General features: G+C 42.1%; 1 protein-coding gene across 3 annotated transcripts in view; it reads left to right on the top strand.

The window, feature by feature from the left end:
* The first annotated feature begins 5141 nt into the window (after nt 1–5141).
* dse (dermatan sulfate epimerase) overlaps nt 5142–21221 on the top strand; it is a 32424-nt gene continuing 16344 nt past the window's right edge. The window contains exons 1-3 of one of the 3 annotated variants that reach the window (XM_089022144.1): nt 5143–5321; nt 8532–8988; nt 17313–17566. In XM_089022144.1, coding sequence (XP_088878270.1) covers nt 8576–8988; nt 17313–17566 — 667 coding nt within the window. In that variant the 5' untranslated portion in view covers nt 5143–5321; nt 8532–8575. Of the gene's footprint in view, nt 5322–8531; nt 8989–17312; nt 17567–21221 lie in introns of those variants that run through there. The other 2 variants (XM_089022145.1, XM_089022146.1) reach the window with 2 other exon arrangements.

Here is a 21221-nt window from a genome sequence, read left to right as displayed (position 1 = left end):
TTGATGTATTTTGCAGTGGGAAGAGGATCCAGACATTGAAAACATTCCTGTCGCACTTCTCTCCGTGACAACTGACAACTAGCGCCATCTTGTTTAACCCCAACAGCATTTCTGTTGTGATAGACGATGGCATTATTGTGAGATGTCTCCCCAGATTGGCTGATACACACCTCCTCTTGTTTGGTTTAATGTATGCACTGCTTTTAGATTCTCCCAAAAACTTAATCCACACATTCACCTTCATTCAGAAAATACTGCTGTGTCTTGATGATAACAGACCACTCAAACCACGCCTGCTAAGTTTGAAAAATGCTTTGTTCCGCAATATTGAAGGCCTCCAATATTACGGAACAAAGCAACACTGGATAAGTAATTTCATAGTTTTATTCTGCTTTGTATACCTAAACATTGATGTACTGTTTGTGACTGATTTTCTATTCATAATTTGATGTGTAAATCTCACCAAAATGTCTTTTTTCATTTCATGAATACTGTTTGTTTTTAGTAAGTTTTACTTTGATTTGCACCTTATAACGAGTACATTGAAATGTATTCTCTTGTAATTATTCAAGTATATGCTTGTCAGAGAATTTATTTCTTAACAGAACAGCAGAGTATAATTTGTTGTTTTTTTCTGTTTTGTTTTGTTGTGTTTATTTCACATCTTTATCACGATGTTGTGTTAATTACTAAAAAAGAACTGCTCAGGGGTTTATTTGTTGTTTTGGTACGTGGACATGCTGTGCATTTGATACTGTTATCATGAATGTTTTATCAAAGGTTGTTTTAAACCTTAATAAAAAAATGTGCACTAAAACAGACATTTGAGGTGGGTTTTTGTTTGTAGACATAGAAGGCAAATGTAAGTACAGTATACATGAATATATGTTTTCATGTAACATAAATTTGAGTTTGTTATGCTTAAATATGAAACCTAATTTTAACTTAAAAATTAACATAACAAGAAAACATTAGAGTAAACTGAAAGTACATCTTTTAAGTTCATTCAAACTCATAACATTTATGTCCAAACAAACTCATAACATTTAAGTTCAGTCAAACTCATAAAATGTATTTCCACTACTCAAAAATTTTGAGTAGTGGAGTTTACTCCAAACATCAAAAAACACGCAATGAAAATGTCCACATTTTTTGGCAACACGTATATCTGCGAGAAAATCTTTTCTGGCATGAAACTGCTGAAAACTCCGATGAGATCAAGATTGACAGATGAACATTTGCATCAGTGCTTGAGACTGGCTGTAACGAGAATGGAACCTGATATTCAACTTCTCACCAACCAGATGCAGGCCCAGAGTTCACACTGATGAACATACATAGGTAAGCTCACTTTTCTGACTTGAATGAGTCATTCTGAGCATGAACAAATCTAAGCATAATAAAATCTATTGGGATAAAATCCATCTTTACAGCCATACTGGTCGTGAAATGTATTGTGCTGTGTAGGTGCTGTATCACTTAGTTCACTTTCTCAACCTGCTTCCTTAGTGGTTTTCACAGGGAAGTTGATGAGAGAGAGCTGCAAACAGTAGTGTCTACAAGCCTGCTGGAACCTACAAAAGCATAATAAGGAAGGAACACAAGAACTTTAAGAGACTGCTCATATGTGTCAGAGAGATTCTGCTGTGACAACTGAGCTGAACTTTTATCTGTTAAGATTGTGCATGGCACAACAGAAAGTTAATGTTCCATGGCTTTTTTTCTATGAAGAACACAGAGAGAGTTATTCAGTTATTAATTCTTTCATAAATAGTGTTATTTTTCTGTCGCGGGATGAAATTGAAGCTGATTTATGGGGGACAGGAGATGTGAGACGATCTCTTTTCGTCAATGGATGCTACAGCTGCGTGTTTGCTTTCAACATTTAGCATGTTGTCGACGTGCACATTCCACCGTGATGTCCCTGATCCACTGGTGAAGAGACGCTTTGATCCTCTCCTCTTTCATCTGGAACTGCTTTATGTAACAAAGAGGGTACAGAAAGTGCTTAAGAATGAATAACTCTGTGTCTTTGTTTTGTCATGTTATTTGTTATATATATATTTTTTTGTTCTTTTGACTTCAAGACGGCGCCGCGAGAGTGGCTGCCTTTCTAGCAGCTCCTATGTTTTGCTTTTCTACTTTCATTTCTTTCATAACTTTGCTGCTCTGAAATATAAATTTCTCCACTGCGAGACTAATAAAGGCAAATCCAATCCAATTTCCTGTTTTTCTATGAAGAACCCAGAGAGTTATTTCGTTATTTCTTTCTTAAATAGTGTTATTTATTTCCTGTATTTCTGTGAAGAACTCAGAGAGGGTTATTCAGTTATTATTTATTTCATTAATAGTGTTATTTGTTTTCTGACTTTTTTCTGTAAAGAACCTTGAAAGCGTTATTTGGTTATGTGTGGCTTTCTGGAAAACACATTGTTTTAAGCTCCCCTACGAACGTCACACTTTTTCTGTTACAAACTGACACCGGCCCCCCATCACAGAAGGGAAAAGTTATGTGGCCCTCACAGGAAAAATTTTGGGTACCCCTGCTTTAAGTCATTTTTATTGGTGTTTTGCATTTGACTGTGTTTTGGGTATTTTAGATGCAATAAAACGTTTTCTGATGTAAGGTAGGAAACAAAAAAGGGGTGTCGGTTGTCCTTTAATAGATTTGAATTGAGTTGAGTATTGACTTTGGAACACAGTGTAGTGTGAATGTCTGAAAATTATGGGATGCTTTCTTCAACAAAAAAAAAACAGATTGTGCATGGCACAACAGAAAGTTAATGTTCCATGGCTTTTTTTCTATGAAGAACACAGAGAGAGTTATTTAGTTATTATTTATTTAATAGTGTTATTTATTTCCTGTATTTCTATGAAGAACCTAGAGAGGGTTATTTATTTCATAAATAGTGTTATTTATTTCCTGTTTTCTTTCTGTGAAGAACTCAGATAGGGTTATTTAGTTATTATTTATTTCATTAATAGTGTTATTATTTGTTTCCTGACTTTTTTCTGTAAAGAACCTGGAAAGGGTTATTTGGTTATGTGTGGCTTTCTGGAAAGCAATACATTTTTTAAGCTCCCCTACGATCGTCAAACTTTTTCTGTGACAAACTGACACCGGCCCCCCATCAGAGAAGGGAAAAGTTATGTGGCCCTCACAGGAAAAAGTTTGGGGACCCTTGCCTTAAAACTACACACAACATACCTTATTCTATGTATAATAAATGTGCTATTGTATTGTAATGAAAGCAATACACTGCACTGCATAATAAAGTCACTTTATTTACATTTACTCTTAATTGACACCTGTTGCTTTCTGACTTGTAAGATCTTACAAAACTGAGGCATCACATTATCATTCATCATGTTGATGATTCTCATAGCCTTTTCTGGATGGAACTGTTCAATAAAAGCTTTCACATCAACTCCTGAATGGACTGCTTCTGCTTGTCCTCTGGAAGGCAAATCAAATCCTCTGTTTTGAGGACCTCATTATGGTCAGCAACAAGCTAATCGATGTCATCTGCATCCACTTCGAGTCCCGTAGGTGCTGGCAGAGATTTTATTACAAAAAAAGGCGTGAGTCCGATGATTCCACGGATGCGGAATAAAACGCGACAAAAGAAGGCGGGTGGGGCGATCCGTCCAGCACATTCGTGATCCCGGAGAGCACCAAACTTACGCGATCGCGCTAACAATCACCTTGGGCAAAGCAAACTCTTGGACTTGCCGGCACAAGACACAGCGAGGCGCGAGGCGTTGTAATCATGTCACTGGTGAGGTGACAGCGACTCGTTGAAATGAAATTGAAGTGTCTTCTTCGGCTGGCGGAGGTCGCGAGCGGCGGCCCCACCCCAGCTGTCAACTCGCACGTGACAATTTGGGTGTCATTAGTCACGTGAAAGCATCGACTAACGCCTTTGTGTAAAGCTTTTAGGCAAAGGATGGCAATGATGGTCGGTACCGGGCTGTTTATTTGTAGAATGCTCGTAGAAAGTTACTCTCAGGGAAGTGACACACAGCATGAGAGATATGTCAGGCTGAGATTCACATGACAGCCGCGGTGTGCACATGTGATACCACAAACGCACACCTCGTTCGTGTTTCTCAATGATCTCCTTCTCCTCGACGGTGATTATTAGGGGATCATCTTGCATTCATTTCCTAATAGTAAAATTATCTGGAAAAATCTCCTCGGAGGCGATCGACGTGTGAATTCAGAGGGAGGGGGTGTGGAAAGGTGCGCCGGATGGAGCGCTGTTCGTTCGTGTGCTTCCGCCGAAGATCCGAAGATCACTCCGCCAGATCCAAAGATCACTCCGCCAGCCGTGGTGAGTGTGTATCGCGAAAAGTAGTGCATATTCCAACGTTTAATTTTCATAAATTTGATGTTCGTAAACCAAAAATTTCGTACGGCAAGGTGTTCGTAAGCCGAGGTCTCACTGTAATATGTTTCCTGACTCAAATAGCTAGCTAGCTAGCTAGCTATATTGCTAATAGCTAGCTCTCTAGCTAGGTAGATAGCTAATGTTTACTGACTTGACTTGAAGATTGCATCAGTAAATTAACTTTGTCAATTGACCTATTATAAAGCAATCCAGTTAGCCAGCCTTCGATAAAATGAGGATACAATCTACTTTTCTTAACAAAAGGCTCATACTTAATTTCGTAGAATGTGCCGTGAGACTCAGGTAAACCCAACCATGTCATAGATTTTGATTCAATTTATCAAAACATTTGGCTTCGATTATTACGGAAGAGGATTAGGGCCACTGTAGAAAAAAAATAAGGTTGGCAAGATTCTGACTTTATTCTCAGAATTCTAACTTTATTCTCAGAATTCTGACTTTATTCTGAAGTGAGAATGCTGACTTTAAAGGCGGGATATTGTGAATAAGGTTAGAATTCTGACTTTAAAGCGAGAATTCTGAGAATAAAGTCAGAATTTTGAGAATAAAGTCAGAATTCTGAGTAAAAAGTCAGAATCTTTTTCCTCTTATTTTTTTTCAGTGGCCCTAATCCTCATCCGTATTTCTTAAACCACTAACACGACAGACATTTTAAATCAACACGAGCGACTGTATCCGTGGGTCGGGGGAAGGGGCGGGGATCTGAAAAAGAAAAAAATCAAGGTCTCCTTTAAAATCGCCCTTCACCCTCCCCCTTTTTCCCCGTTTGCAACGATGTTCCCTCGCCCCTAAATTCTTTTGCGCTGCTTGCTCTAAATCCATAAATTCTTTTTCACCTTGACATCGATGTTGCTGCTGTATGAATTTTGAAATGACCGGAATAAACTTGCTGAACTCATTTTCCGACAGGTAAGGTGAACGCAACCGAAAGTCCCTCAAAGCTGTAATTTGTCGTCAAGGGAGGGGGGGGGGGGGTACTTTTGGATAATCGTATTGTATTTTTGGCATCATCGAGAAATTGTTTTCCAGTAGTTCCTTCAAATGTTCCAAAGAAAGGTACTGCCGAATCCATGTCACAATGTGTGCATTAAGAAAAATCACGTCAATTTCTTATTAAAAGCAAATATTTTGACAGGATCCAATGACGACGTTGTTGAGTATGTTTCGATTGAGTGGTCGGTTGCCATAGCTCGCTATATTGACAGGTTTCGCTCGCATTGTTCCCTCACCAAAAATATCGGTTGTTTAGTTTTCTTGAAAATGTAAAACATGGGCCCTCGGAGTATGAGTTTCATTTTAGGAATTAATCTGCGTGGAAACATTCAAACATTTTTGGGATATTTATTTAATCAGCGTGATTATTCAAGCGAGTAATGAACATATAAATCTTTAATTTATATAAAAAAAATTCCCCACTTTTGACTTTAGATAAACAATCATTGATGATTTGGGGGATATTTTTGTGCCATTCAAGCGAGTAATTAGCATATAAATCTTTAATTTATACAAAAAAAACTTCCAAACGTTTTACTCTAGATAAACACAAATCAATTATTTTGGTAGGATATTTTTGTGTGATTGAAGCGAGTAATCATCATATAAATGTTTAATTTATATAAAAAAAAACTCCCCACTTTTGACTTTAGATAAACAATCATCGATGATTTGGGGGATATTTTTTGTGCGATTCAAGCGAGTAATTAGCATATATTGTATTTTATTTATTGCATTCTATTGGTGATTGTATTTTATTTATTATAGTACCTATGCTTGTCTGTGACTGTGGGGTGTCCTTGAGAGCTTTGAAAGGTGCTTAAAATGTCATGTATTATTATTATTAGTAGTAGTAGTATAAGGCACACTACATTATAAGGTGCTACAGACCATCAAAAAGGTAAATAAAACTTTATTTTACAGCACTGTTTAATGTTGCTGTGCCGATGACCATTTTGTGTTTGGGCGCCTTTTACTGAGTAAGTTGCTTGTTCTGTAGCCACAAAGGGACATAAGTCTTCTTGTGCCGGTCCCAAGCCCGGATAAATACAGAGGGTTGTGTCAGGAAGGGCATCCGACGTAAAAGCTTGGCCAAAACAAACATGCGGATCAAACCTCTAAAGATGGAGGACACTGATTTGCTGTGGCGACCCCGTCAAGGGAAAAGCCGAAAGGAAAAGAAGATTTAATCAGCGTGATTACGTTATCATCAATATTTTTATTCAGTTTACGGTCAAATAACACGTGATATAGAACTACAAAGACTTTAAAAAAGTTGTGTAATTACGTATAATCGTAGTAGTAATTGTTATAAAACGTTATGTGAATTTGTTTTTCAGAAATATTACTTAATCATTTTTTTACTGACAGTTATGTCAATATGTATCACAATTAAGTTAAAAGTAAATCTCTTTTGGTCATTACTTATTCGCATAAATCCTGTCCTGACATTTGATGAGGTGATTCCTTCCTAACTCCTGAATATATTATGTTTGAATGTTTGTTTCAAGAGTTTGTTCAACTTGTTTCTAAAGGCCTTTCAACACAGTCACTCATTTAAAACTTGAAATGAAGATGCTCTTTCAATATACTTGGGTTTTGTATGTGCTAAGTTTTCTCCAACATCGTATCATTGTCATCAAATGGTGAGTATAATTTTGCTTTGCTTGAATGCTGCTGGGCCGATGACCATTTTGTGTTTGGGAGCCTTTTACTGAGCATCTTCATCTTTAAGTTCATCGAGTTGCTTGTTCTGTAGCCACAAGGGGACATAAGTCTTCTTGTGCCGGTCCCAAGCCCAGATAAATACAGAGGGTTGTGTCAGGAAGGGCATCAGACGTAAAAGCTTGGCCAAAACAAACATGCAAATCAAACCTCTGAAGATGGAGGACACTGATTCGCTGTGGCAAGCCCAAAGGGAAAGAAGATCTTTTCCATCACACCAGCAACATAACTATGTCTAAAGCAGTGTCTGAAACTCATGACAAAAAGTTAGCGGACACCCCGGCAGTCAACTCTGAAAAGTTGCCTGCCCGGCCATAAAGTTGCCTGCCCCATTTTTCACAACTTGAAACACAATAAGACGACTAATCGCAAAACAAAACATTAAACATTGTTGCGAAGTATAAAGGATTTTTTGAAATGAAGGAAGTACCTACCACAAATGCTCCCTTGCAGAAGCTCCAGTTGTCATTTGTCGTCATGGTGCACAATGCAATGTTTGTGTCGCGTTGTCTGCTCAAAACCAGGTGGACTCCTATTTTTAAGCAGTGCCGAGTATGCAATTTGCATACTCGGCACGGCAGCCAATCAGAATCCTGTTTCGTGCTTCGGACTATACCGTGACTGTAAAGTGTACTTGAAAGTTTTGAAAGGCGTTTAGAAAGAGGAGTCCACATGGCTTGTAGCGGTTGGCTTCTAGCTTTTGCTTTATTGAATAAAACAAACGTTTGATTTGAAAAAAATCTTTATTTTTTTTCTTGAAGAAGTTGTCGGCCACGCGGGCCGAGACATTTTGAAAGTTGTGCGCACTGCGCCTCCGGGCAGACGTTATTTCAAACACTGGTCTAAAGATATGGAAATAAAATGCAATTCATTTGTATTCGTGGTCATTTTCTTCCTGATTACTAATCACTGACAGTAATTCATATGTGATTGAAAAACAATTGAACAAAGGGACAGAATTACATCTAAGAATTGGGAAGTTGTTTTTCAGTTCTCTGTTTATCCAGCTGGCTATTGCCAAGAGCTCTGCTAAGCTCATGGAATTTACTCACTTGAAAACAATTTTTAAGACCGTTTCAACTGAGAGAGTAATGGTTCTTCAGAAATCAGCAGACCTCCTCGTCTGGTCATATTAGTATGCATTCCTAGTCTAATTGTGCAGTATTTGGCTTTATATGAACATGATTAATCAATTTAGAAAGGGGAAAACAATAGCCACAATTGTCTCTATCATGGCAATATATAAAGATGGAACAACTAAGACTTTGGGTTTTGTGCTGAGTAATGGAGTATTTCTGTTGGAGAAGCTCAGCGATCAACAGCTGTCTTTGATTATTCTTAGAATGTGGAGCTTTTGTGAAGAGAATGTGATGATTTCTTCCTATCCCTTTCCCCTCTCAGTTGAACTCCTTTGGCAATGTCACTGCCCCCACTCTGATGAGACGATGAGAACCCACACTCGTGGGGCCCCCACAGTCTTCCTCTTAAGTCTGCTGTTCCTCCTGCTCCTTCCGACTGCAGCAGACCCAAGTGGGGGAATCCCTTTCATGGGAGGCAACTACAATGGGCACCCAATGCTGTATTTCGATCGGACGGACATTATAGAGCTTCAGATGGCTGCCGGAAGCACTCATAAGGAAATGGCAAGACGGATCCGCGAGGCCGGAGAAACCATGCTGGAACGCCCAGAAGAGTACCTGCCCCCCTGGAGCCCGATAGACTTCAGTGCCAGATGGAATGAGGTTTATGGAAACAACTTAGGTGTGCTCTCCATGTTCTGCCTGCTTTACCCACATAGAACTGGAGCACTGGATCTTGCCAAAGACTACATGGAGAGGATGGCTGCTCAGCCTAGTTGGTACATTTTAATCCTATTTAATTATCAAATTTTTGAAAATAATATCTCATCCCAGCAAAGTCCGAAAAAATAAAATAACAGTTGGCTGGCAACCTTATCTGGCTGGACTTAAATATACTCTTTCAAGTCACATTTGACATTAATTGAGGTACAGTGATACCTTGGCGTACGAACTTAATTGGTTCCCAGACAGAGTGTGTAAGGCGAAAAGTGTGTATCTCAAAAAATAATTTCCCATGGGAAACCATGAAAATGAGAATAATCAGTTCCCAGGTCCCCATAAAACAGGGGTGGGCACTCCTAGTCCTGGAGGGCCACCCTCCTGCATGTTACACAAGTCTCCTTGTGTAGGTGTATTGTAGGGAGACTTGTAAAACATGCAGGAGGGTGGCCCTCCAGGACTAGGAGTGCCCACCCCTGCCACAAAACATAATTTTAGAGGACAAAAAAAGGCGGCTGCCATTTTCGTTTTTGGAGAATGGCCTCACTCTCTCTTGTTTACTATCACACCTACAGTAAAACCTACAAACTGAACAGGCATCCATCCATTTTTATATACAGTGTACCATCACAGGGGTTGGCGTGAATGAAACAAAAAAATCATTTTAATGCAAACTGTGTTTGAAATACAAAATTGAAACGATTAACACTCATACTTGTGACGTCATGTTCAAGTTGAGTCATTCAGATATGAAGTCCCAAGGCAAGTCTTTCCCAAGTTTTTTTGTCCTAAAAATAGCAACTCGAGTCTGACTGAAGTCAAGTCATATGACTTGGGTCACCCGTTTCCAATTTCGCAATGGAAATGTATGAAAAGAGCTTTGGATATCATCTGACGGTCCCCCACGTGCATTTGTTTACACAGACATTATGGCAGACTCATTGCAATGCCAAATAAATGGATTAACAGTTGAGATGAGTGATCAGTTAACATTCCATCCAAAGGAATTTACATTTCACTTTGATGAAAAGGGACATTAGATACATGTGAAAGCTGGAAATGATGGACATGACAGATCCCTCACGGGCAGTTTTTTCCAACTGCCACGGTGGCAGAGAGGGCAAATGTATGAAATCTATAATTATCTGATATAAATTTCCTCTCACCACACTAGTTAGTCCTTGCGATCAAAAAAAGTCTAGGTAAGTTAGGTTACGGGCGAGTGTACTCGTAAATGTAGGACTTTAGTTTTTTTAGGTCGTTTTTTGAAATACAGTGATACCTCGGTTTACAAACCCCTTGGCTTATAAACTTTTCGGTTTACGAACGTTGAATTTATGAACATATGAACATTTTACCTTGGCATACGAGCTTATTCTTTGGGATACACACGGAGCGCCACAATTAGTGATGTGTCGTTGGCGAACGAGTCCGTTCTCCTAAAAACAAAATGGCAGCCGACTGTTTTTCCCTCTATTCCCCACCCCCAGTCTTCGTTTAAAGCTACGTGATCAAGAACGCAGCGGTGAGGGGGTTGGAGTTACAGACAGAGAGAGAGAGAGTGAGGCCGTTAAACCTTAAAGCAGGGGTCGGAAACTATGGCTCGCGAGCCACATATGGCTCTTTTGATGATTGCATATGGCTCGCCAATAAAACTAAATACATATTCTCGCTTTTTCGCCGTTCATTTCCTGTTGGGGCTGCAGTTGGCGGAAAGCGCAATTTTGATTGGTTGATACTGGCCTTCATGTTGAAACAGGTAAACGCCCCTTTAAATGCTCCTGACGAGTGAAAAAAAATGACGAGTACGCTCCAGCTTGAATGCACCGGAAGATTCGCGATTAATTCAGTCGAATGTCAGTGATATTTTAACAAGCCCCATGTTAAGGTTAGCATCAATATACTTCTGCAAGAAGTATATTGCAGATAGCAAGTGTGGAAGCTAATGAGCCGTGTGCAGGCTAGCTAGCAGTAACTTCTCCTCTGGACCCGGCAAGTTGACTTTCATTCCGATCGTTTGCCTGGATTTTTATCAATCATGATGAACGGAAAACCATTCATGTTAACGGTGAGTACTATCATAAAGTTATTTTAAATAATACATTCTGACATTTTGTTGAAACGTGGCCGCGCGTGTTTGCATGCGCACGCGTGTGTGTGTGTGTGTGCGCGCACTCGCGTGTGTGTGGCTTTCACTGAAAAACATTTTACTTTTATGGCTCTCTTAGTCAAAAAGGTTCCCGACCTCTGCCTTAAAAAGACATGCAGATGACAGAGAGAGAATGAGCAAATGGCTAGAAAGCAGTGAAAGTTGGACTCATTTCAACTTCGATAGTTCAAAGGCAGAGTGTAGACTGCAAGGTTAAAATATCCCATCAATCAGGCTCCACAAATAACCCGCACAAGCCATCTGTACACCTGATGCAAAAAGCTATCAACCCAGCTAAACAAAACACAATTGATGAGGAACTAGGTAAAATTATCACAGAGAAAGCACCGACAAGGGATCATTCCTCAACATTGTGAAAGAAGAAGGCTACGTTCCTCATCAAGTGTTTAAGCTGCTGAAACCAGACACTCCATTCCATTTATTATACAGTACTGTTTATGTCTTTAATTATAATACCATAGCACATTTATTATACATAAAATAAGGGACAGTAAAGTCTCGTTATATCAATATCGGATATATCGATAGTCCCGGTTATATCGATACTATTTCTATGCACGCACAGAGAAAATTACATGCAAACAGGGTCGGATATATCGATAGTCCCGGTTATATCGATATTTTTTCGGACTCCCTTGAATATCGATATAACGAGACTTTACTGTATATTTTGTTTAGTTTTAAGGCTTAGAAAATTAGAAAGTAGAAAATTATGTTTTATGGGGACCTGGGAACTTATTCTCATTTTAATGGGGAATTAATTTTTGGGATACACACTTTTCGCCTTACACACTCTGTCTGGGAACCAATTAAATTCGTAAGCCAATGTATCACTATATATATATATATATATATATATATATATATGTTTTCTACTTTCATTTCTTTCATAACTTTGCTGCTGTGAAATGTAAATTTCTCCACTGCGAGACTAATAAAGGCAAATCCAATCCAATCCAATCCAATCCAATATATATATATATATATATAGTGAGACCAACTTACGAACACCTTATAATACGAACTTTTCATCATACGAACGTCATATTTATGAAAATTAATCCTTATAATAAGCACTATTTTCATAATACACACCCACCACGGCCGGTCCATCAAGCACACGACCTTCGGATCTGGCGAAAGTGATCTTCGGTGGAAGCACACGACCGAACGTGCTCCAGCCGGCGCTACTTTCCATACCCCTTCTCATTGAATGCACACGTCGATCGCCTACTTGGAGCTTTTTGCTGATAATTTTACTATTGTGGAACTGGAAAATAAACACCACACGCTCGTGTTCAGCCTCAGTTCAAATGTGGTGCGTTACTATGAATACGTCTGTGTAAGCTCTCAGTCGTACAGGAGTGGTCCATAGATGAGAAGGTTTCTTCAGCCGTCATCTGTACAATTTTGAAGGTTTCGGACATTTCGCCTCCTATCCAAGAGGCTTCGTCAGCGAACTAAAGTCTGACTGGTCGTATCGGCCCTATTTATATATCCCTAATGTCCAGGCATGGCGGCGCCGGACACAGCTATGATAGGTCCCTACTCTCAGGTTGGGGGGAGCCCTGTGGCCCCACTGATTGTTCCTACATTCCTGACTAACGACTGGCCTATTTCCCCCACTCCCACCGGTATCACCTCATCAGCGTTACGAATGTTGCCTAACCTGTTTTGCCTAAGCAGGCTATTGTATGAACGATCCAAATTGAACCTCACCCCACCAGACCGGTTTAAAGAAGGATTTTGTTGTTTTATAAGAATCGCTTCTTTTACCCCCCTTTCAAACCATCTATGTTCTTTCGCTAAGATTTTAACCTCATTGTCGTCAAATGAGTGGTTGCTAGCTTTTAGGTGCAAATGTACTGCCGATTGAGGCCCACTTGTATTATCCCTGCGATGTTGATAGTCTTTTTTTGAGAATTTGTTGAGTCTCCCCAATGTACTGCTCTTTACAATTTTCATTCTTACAAAGTATGGAATAAACTACATTACTTTGTTTTTCATTTGGTAGCCTATCTTTTGGATGCACTAATTTTTGCCTTAACGTGTTTATCGGTTTGAAATAAGTTGGAATTTTATGTTGCCAAAGGACTCTTTGTAATTTTTCAGAAACTCCTGCAATGTAAGGTACTGCTACTCCTCTCCTTTTTGTATCTTGAGAATTATTGGTTTCATTCCCTATTCTTTCTTTCTGACAAATGTCAAAAAAAAGACTTTATCAACATCGCATTTCAGATAGTGCCGGTTATATCGATATTTTTTCGGACTCCCTTGAATATCGATATAACGAGACTTTACTGTATATATATATATCTATCTATCTATATATATATATATATATATATATATATATATATATATATATATATATATATATATATATTTATATATATATATATATTCGGGCACGAGGCGGGGGACACCCTGAATTGGTTGCCAGCCAATCGCAGGGCACACGAAGACATACAACAGTCAATCTCACACTCACACCTAGGGACAAATTTGGAGTGGTCAATCTGCCTGCCATGCATTTTTTTTTGAGTGTGGGAGGAACCCGGAGGACCCGGAGAAAACCCACGCGGGTCCGGGGAGAACATGCAAACTCCACACAGGGAGGCTGGACCGGGACGCGAACCGGCGACCTCTGCACTGTGAAGCCGGTGTGCTAACCACTCGACTACCGGGCCGCCATATATACAGTAAAGTCTCGTTATATCTATATCCAAGGGAGTCCGAAAAAATATCGATATAACCGGGACTATCGATATATCCGACCTGCGCCGAAATAGTATCGTAATATCGATATAACCGATCCGTCTCGTTATATCGATATCGGATATATCGATAGTCCCGGTTATATCGATATTTTTTTCGGACTCCCTTGAGTATCGATATAACAAGACTTTACTGTATGTATATATATATATATATATATATATATATATATATATATATATATATATACCAACACGTTTGAAAATTAACTAAACAGACATACACACACACACAGTATATATAATGCACTGCAACTCAAAAATTATGTTGAAAGATTGTCTGTTTACTTACTTTTTAAACGTGTTGGTATATTGTAGGCCAAATGCTGGGAAAATTACCTTTTTTTTCTACTCGCACATGTGCACTTAAATACCCCAAGGCACTTTTGGTCACGTGCTACATCTTTTGCACTGAGCCCTTACGAGTAACTTACATAGTTGTGAATTTTTTTGAACGTATCTGCGAGTGTGTTCGAACATACTCGTAAAGATTTGCGAATCTTCTCACAAGTACTCGCTTTCCTATTCCGTACTGTGGTGATCACACTTTCCATCTTATTCATCACTAATTCCCCTCTAAAAATAACCCAAAAGAAGAGGGAAAGAAGAAGCAAAACTCATGAAAGTAATTCTCTGAGCTCAAGTCTCATACTATTTGACCACCAATTTATTTTAGACGTTTTTTTTTTCATTTTTTCGGGATATTTTACTTTTGACATTTAACTAATTATACAATACAATACATATTGATTTATATAGTGCTTTAACAACAAATGAAGCTTTAACAGAGTCCTTAACGTGGAAAACTATTATAGACAGGAAATAGAGTACAAATGAGTTTTCAGGCAGGTTTTAAAGATGGGCAGCGAGGGGGCTTGCCGAATGTTCAGTGGTCGGTCATTTCAGAGAGTGGGAGCAGTAACGGAAAAGGCTCCATCCCCTCTGAGCCTCCATTTAGTTTTTTTGTCATATCTAATAATGCCTGGTCAGCAGACCTGAGGGGAGGTGTGGAGGGATGAATGATCTTGGAGAGGTAAGAAGGAGTGACGCCATTTAAAGATTTGATAAGAAATAATAATATACAGTAAAGTCTCGTTATATTGATATCGGTTATATCGATAGTACTGCTTATTATGATACTATTTCTATGAACGCAAGGAGAAAATTTACATGCCGCAGGATCGGATATATCGATATTTTTTCCAACTCCCGAGAATATTGATATAACGAGACTTTACTGTATTTAAAATAACTCTCAAATGTATAGGGAGCCAGTGAAAGGATGCCAGAGTCTGAGTAATGTGTTCCCTCTTACGAGTACCAGTCAAGAGGCGAGCAGCAGCATTCTGGACCAGCTGGAGTCGCTTCATGGTGGATTGGCTGACTCCAAAGTAAATTGCATGAGAGTAACCCGGAATTAAAAATCATTACAGTAATTCTTTTTAATAATAGGTTAAATCATGTTCAGCTGCAGAAACAATGCATTGTTTATTGGTGATACACACTGCAAGAATCCGAACAAGGGCGCGGAAAATCCTACTAGACCCTCCGCACCCTGCCCACCACCTTTTCCAGCTACTCCCCTCAGGCAGGCGCTACCGATCCATGCGCACCAAATCCAGCAGACATTTAAACAGCTTCTTCCCCCAAGCCATTAACTCTTTGAACTCTTCAACAGTAGCCAAAATGAAACTGTATAGTGCCACTTAGCAGTTTTTTTGATGACGATACTAGTGCAGCGTGTTCTACCGGAAACAAATTCCTTGTGTGTCCTACATACTTGGCAATAAAGATGATTCTGATTCTGATTCTGAGAGGAAAGTGCAGCAAGCCCAGGGGAACGGCTCCATCCCCAGGGGCTGCCCCGTGGATCGCCTGTTCGCCCCCCCCTCTACGCACCGAGGTGCTAATCTGGGGACACACCTTCAAGGTAGCCTGTCACCCAGGGGTCAACAGGACGATCCAACTCATCGCCCAACGGTTCTGGTGGCCGGAGTACAGGAGGGATGTCACTAACTTCGTGAAGGCGTGCCCGGCCTGCGCCCGTGTGAAGGCCTCCCACCAACCCCCGGCAGGACTCCTCCAGCCACTACCGGTACCCTCCCGACCCTGGTCCCACATCTCCGTCGACTTCGTTACAGGCCTCCCCCCTCCCGTGGCAAGACGGTCGTCCTCACCGTGGTGGACCGCTTCTCGAAGTCGGCCCACTTCGTCCCGTTAACCAGGTTGCCGTCTGCCATCGAAACGGCTCAACTCCTGTTTAACCACGTTGTCCGTCTCCACGGGATTCCGACAGACATCGTGTCGGACCGGGGACCACAATTCGTGTCCAAGGTATGGAAACGCCCTCCGCAGTGTGTGCCTCCACAGTTCTGCGTCGTGGGCCCTCCACTTACCCTGGGTGGAGTACGCCCACAACACCCTGGTCTCCACAGCCACAGTTCGGTCCCCGTTCATGTCCGCCTGTGGCTATCAGCCGCCTCTGTTCCCCACCCAGGAGGGCCATGTGGAAGTCCCGTCCATTGAACAGTACCTCAGAAGGGCCCACCGAGTCTGGAAGGAGACCAGGGCCACCCTGTCGCGCACGGCGTCCCGGAACCAAATTGTCGCGGACCGTCCTAGTCGACAGGCACCCAGCTACCAGGTCGGGCAGGAGGTGTGGCTGTCCACGAGGGACCTTCGGCTGGCGGGGACTTCGGCCAAACTGGGGCCATGCTTCACGGGTCCCTTCCCCATCGAGGCCATCCTCAGCCCGGTCCTGGTCCATTGGGAGGGCTATGGACCAGAGAAATGTCAGTGGGTCCCACGTTCCTGGATCCTCAACCCATCTCTCACCCGGGCTTTCCATTCGGCTCACCCCTCCAAACCAGGTGGGCCTCCAAGAGGCGTCCATTGAGGGGGGGGCACTGTCACATCGTCGTCGCCCTCGTCAGCGCGCCCCTCACCTCCTGTCACCTCCTCCGCTGCTCATGGAGACGGCCCCTCCCTTCCTCACTCACCTGGGCTCCCGCACCTGTGTCCTATCCCCTTGATTGTGCCTTCTGGCTATAAAAGCCACTCTCACCTTACCGTCTCTTTCGGAGTATTCCCGGAAGTTACCCTCGCTACTACCTCGCCGTCAGGTCTGTCCAGTTAGTAGTTACCATTATCTATCTCACTGTTTGTTATTTTCTATGCGTGTCTCAGTAAAGACCTTTTGTTGGCAATCTGTCTCACCGTGTATTTCGGATCCTGACCGCACCACCTTCCTTCGTCACTCGAGTCCTCCCTTCAAGCCTCGAGTGCCGTGACAGTTTGAAGCATTTCGCGATGAAAAAGGACAAATTCAATGTGTCTTATTACCAATGGATCAGAAACATCATGCCAAAAGTCTTAACAACTTCTTAACAAACAGAAGTCATTGCTGTGCTGCTAAAAATGTTGTATTATCCCGCAGGTTGGTGAAAGATGCCCCCTGGGATGAAGTTCCTGTGGCACACTCTTTGGTTGGGTTTGCCACAGCTTATGACTTCCTGTTTGAATTCTTGAGCAAGGATCAACAGGAGCGATTCCTCCAGGTGATCGGCAAGATATCTCATCTTATGTATGAGAAATCCTACAGCCGTGGCTGGGGATTTCAATACCTACACAACCATCAGCCAACTAATTGTGTGGCTTTGCTCACAGGAAGCCTGGTTTATATGACTCAAGGTCAGTAATAATGTGTTAATATGTCTTTTTAGCCGACACCCTGTCATAGTGGACACCACTGAAAAAAGTGCTTGATAGTAGATAAATACAGGTAACATTCGATTTACGACCGGTGCGAGTTACGACCACCCGCACATACGATCACGACCGCCAGGCCGTTTTTTTTTTATTCTACGGCTGGGACCGCTACGGTGGTGGACCAGCAACTCTGCAGTGTGTTTGCGATGCATTTAGTAAAATAAAGACTCCAGATGGTCCTTTGTGTTTAGATTGAACAAGTAGGATGTTTATTTGCAGGAGCACAGAGAGCAACCGCTACTCAGCATTGTACAAGAACTGTTTTTTTTTATCGCTGTCAAAGGACCATATGTAGCGTTGTGTCTGCTTTGCCAGATGCACTCAACATTCAGCATGCCTCATTTATCTTAACAGATAATATTACAGCAGTGCCCAAAATTAGGATACAAAATAACTGTTTCTTCACAAACGCGTACGACAATTTTGGCCAGCCAGCGCGTGATAGTGTTGCGCTACCTGTCACAATGGCACCGGCGAGGGGGAGTGTCCACCGACGCCGAGGCGGGTGGGGGTCGGCGCTCGAGAAGAGAGTCCTCAGACGCCGGCCAGGGCAAAAGCCGAGGCGGGTCGGCGCTCGGGGAACGAAGGGAAATCGATAATATGAAATATAAAATGATAAAAATGACACTAAAAGTTCTAAGATTTATAATTCAACTGTAAGCAGTTTGGTATATCATAGTATTCAATAGAAAATGTTTTTTAAAAACAACAGATTGACATCGTATACTGTTGTCGTATAAACCTTGCGCCATTTTGAATGCTTTTCGATTTACGACCGTTTGACTTACGACCGTTTTGTCGGAATGGAACCCGGTCGTAACTCAGATGTTATCTGTATACCTTATTCCTCATAACTCGTGATGTGCTCAACTGTGCTGACGCTTTGAGGCATGTGCCGAGTAAACATGAAAAACAATTTGCGAGGCGCGGTTCGCGGTGTGTGCTACGCTTTTGGCAACGCCCGATGCCTCAGAACGCGCAGTTACCACGCCCGACGGCCGTCCTATTTCATCACCGACCCATAGTTTCGTGTGTCATTTAAAATAAAATGTTGCATCGAGACGACAATGAGCTGACATTGATACACCTAACTCGAATCTTCGATCGTATTTGTTCTGAATTGGACACAGTGTCTGGGATCATTTTGAGCAGATCTCTACCAAAAAGCTACCAGAAGAAGAAGTCCAAGATGGCGCCCGAGTAGGCAGCCGTCAGCAAGTGCTCTCATGAGCCTTGCTTTTTTGTTGTTTTTGTCTTGTTTTGTGTTTTCTTTTGTCACTTTGTGTTGTTGGGCGTCGTGTGGAATGGATACGGATTGTTTTTCAGCATTTTTGACCATGACATTCATCAAGGAGGAGACTGTGCTGAGCGGTTGCGCCTTTTCGGCAGCATGAATATGCTGCCGAACTGTTTTTGAATGGGAGGGATGTCGGTGCCATTCGACTGCCATCGCTGGACACCAAAGGGGCCATTGTGTTCCGGAAGCCACAGTGTGTTTCCGGAAGCAAAGACTCTGAGACATGCCTGATCAGCCTGCTGTACAGGATTTTGGACAATATTTCCCTGGTGGTGGAGAGGAGAGATTCCTCGGCTATTCCCACAGGCTCTTCTGTCCCCGTTCTGCTTGTAAACTACAATGATGTTAGTGTACTTCCATTCTTGTGGGAGGGTCTCACGTTCTCAGATGTTATGTATAAGGAGGTGCAGACAGCGCGTAGGGCGATAACCTCTGTGTTTGTAAACCTCCGCAGGGATCAGGTCCAGCTCTTTTCTTGTTCTTGAGGCTTGCAATGGATTGCTGGTTCTCAGAATAAGACGGTGGGTTGTCGAGGCTCATGAATGGCGGCAGGTGTGAAAGATTATCCAGAATGTGTGAGTTGATGGCGTTTGTGGCGTTGAGAAGATTCTCAAAATTGTTTGCCCAGCGAGCAAGGATCTTATGGCGGTCCTTAAGGAGCGCAGAGCCATCAGCAGATTGCACTGGAGCAAGTGGCCGCTTATTAGGGCCGTAAAGCTGTTGCTACAGTCTGCAAGATATTGGATCTCATGTCCCTTCTGCAACCACCAGGTGCCTTCCATGACACGGAGTGTTCGCTGAGTTTGAGATTTGGGGCAGGACAAGAGAGTTTGGGGGCCTCATATTTTGCTTTTAGAAGGGTCCGCATCTCATCCGAGTTTGAATCGAACCAGTCCTGATGTCGTCTCCTTGACTGGCCAAACACCTCCGAAGCTGTGCTGTAAATAGCTTGATGCAGAGCTTGCTGGTCAACCGGGTCCTCTGGGATCTTCTCGAGGTTTTCAGCAAGGAGCCGTTGAAGGTTGGCTTTGATGGTGGGGCTGTTGAATGCTGAGCAGCCGAACTTTTTGTTGGGAGCTGCCCTTGGACAACGGGAATGTATGGGCATAAGGAGTTTGGATCTAACCAAAAGGTGGTCAGTCCAAAACTCAGCTGCACACATGGCACGGTGGTTCATAATGAACAGCTGCTGTTCTGCACAGAAGGAGAGGAGCCAAAGGCAGTTGGTGTTCATCTTTCCTACTCCATGTTGGCCAATAACTTTACTCCACACAAGGTGTTCCATGCCCACCCTGACATTGAAATCGCCCATGACTAAGAGTTTATCTATCTAAGAGTTTTCTGCAGGATGGTCCTCCGAGTACTGTAGAACTCGTCCTTGACATTGTGGTTGGCATCCAGAGTTGGTGCGTAAGCACCAACGAATGTAGTGAAGTGTTCCTTTGCCAAGAGAATGCGCCAAGTCATCATCCTTTCATTGATGCCAATAGGCGATTCCGGGATTCTTTGCAGTAGTTGGGACAAGCGATTTTGAGGTCACCTTTTTTAGACCCTTCTCCTGTAAGAGGTGAGCAGTACGGACCCTTAATATGGCTGCTTAGACACGCAGGATGCTGCTGAAGGACAATTTTGGAATCAGAATCAGAAAAACCTTTCAAGCTAGAAGCTTGAAGTCACATCCATGGACCTGCCCCCCGTCACTTTATCTCATCGCCAGAGTACTTGCGTATATGGTGAAAGCTCAAGCCTGCGCTCCTAGTGGATTTAGTGTGAGAGATGGGGCGTGCAATTCCTTTCTCCACAAACTTGGCAATACCCACTGTATTCCAGTGTATTCCATGACTCAACACGACGTTCAGGTCAGTGTGGTTGCAGGGTCTGCTGGTAGTCCGATCTGTTGGACTCCGCCTATGCCTAGCCCCGGGTGCAGGTTTGGAATCACTCTTTGTCTGGCCTCTCCCCTTCAACTTGTTCGGCTCGGGTGACCCTGCCAGGAGTACAAGTCTACGGCCGACATCGCTCTCGGGGTCATGGAGACGTGCAAAGTGCCTCGCCATGATAAGGTGGTGATCCCAGTCAAGGCAAACACACACACACACACACACAAAATGTATATGTGTACTCTTGATTTTTATTCTAATAGGCATACACTTAATTGTCACTTCATATAGCCGGTGTAGAAAGAGAGAAAAAAATAAATTTCAAAATGTATCATCAGTATTCACTTTCTCTTACATCAATTTATTGCATAATGTCTAACTTTGTTTCCTCCATCTTTCA

This window comes from Hippocampus bargibanti, linkage group LG19, assembly GCF_051943395.1.
Source record: "Hippocampus bargibanti isolate YZ-2025 linkage group LG19, ASM5194339v1, whole genome shotgun sequence".
NCBI classification, from domain to species: domain Eukaryota; kingdom Metazoa; phylum Chordata; class Actinopteri; order Syngnathiformes; family Syngnathidae; genus Hippocampus; species Hippocampus bargibanti.
This window is presented reverse-complemented; position numbering and strand designations above follow the sequence as displayed.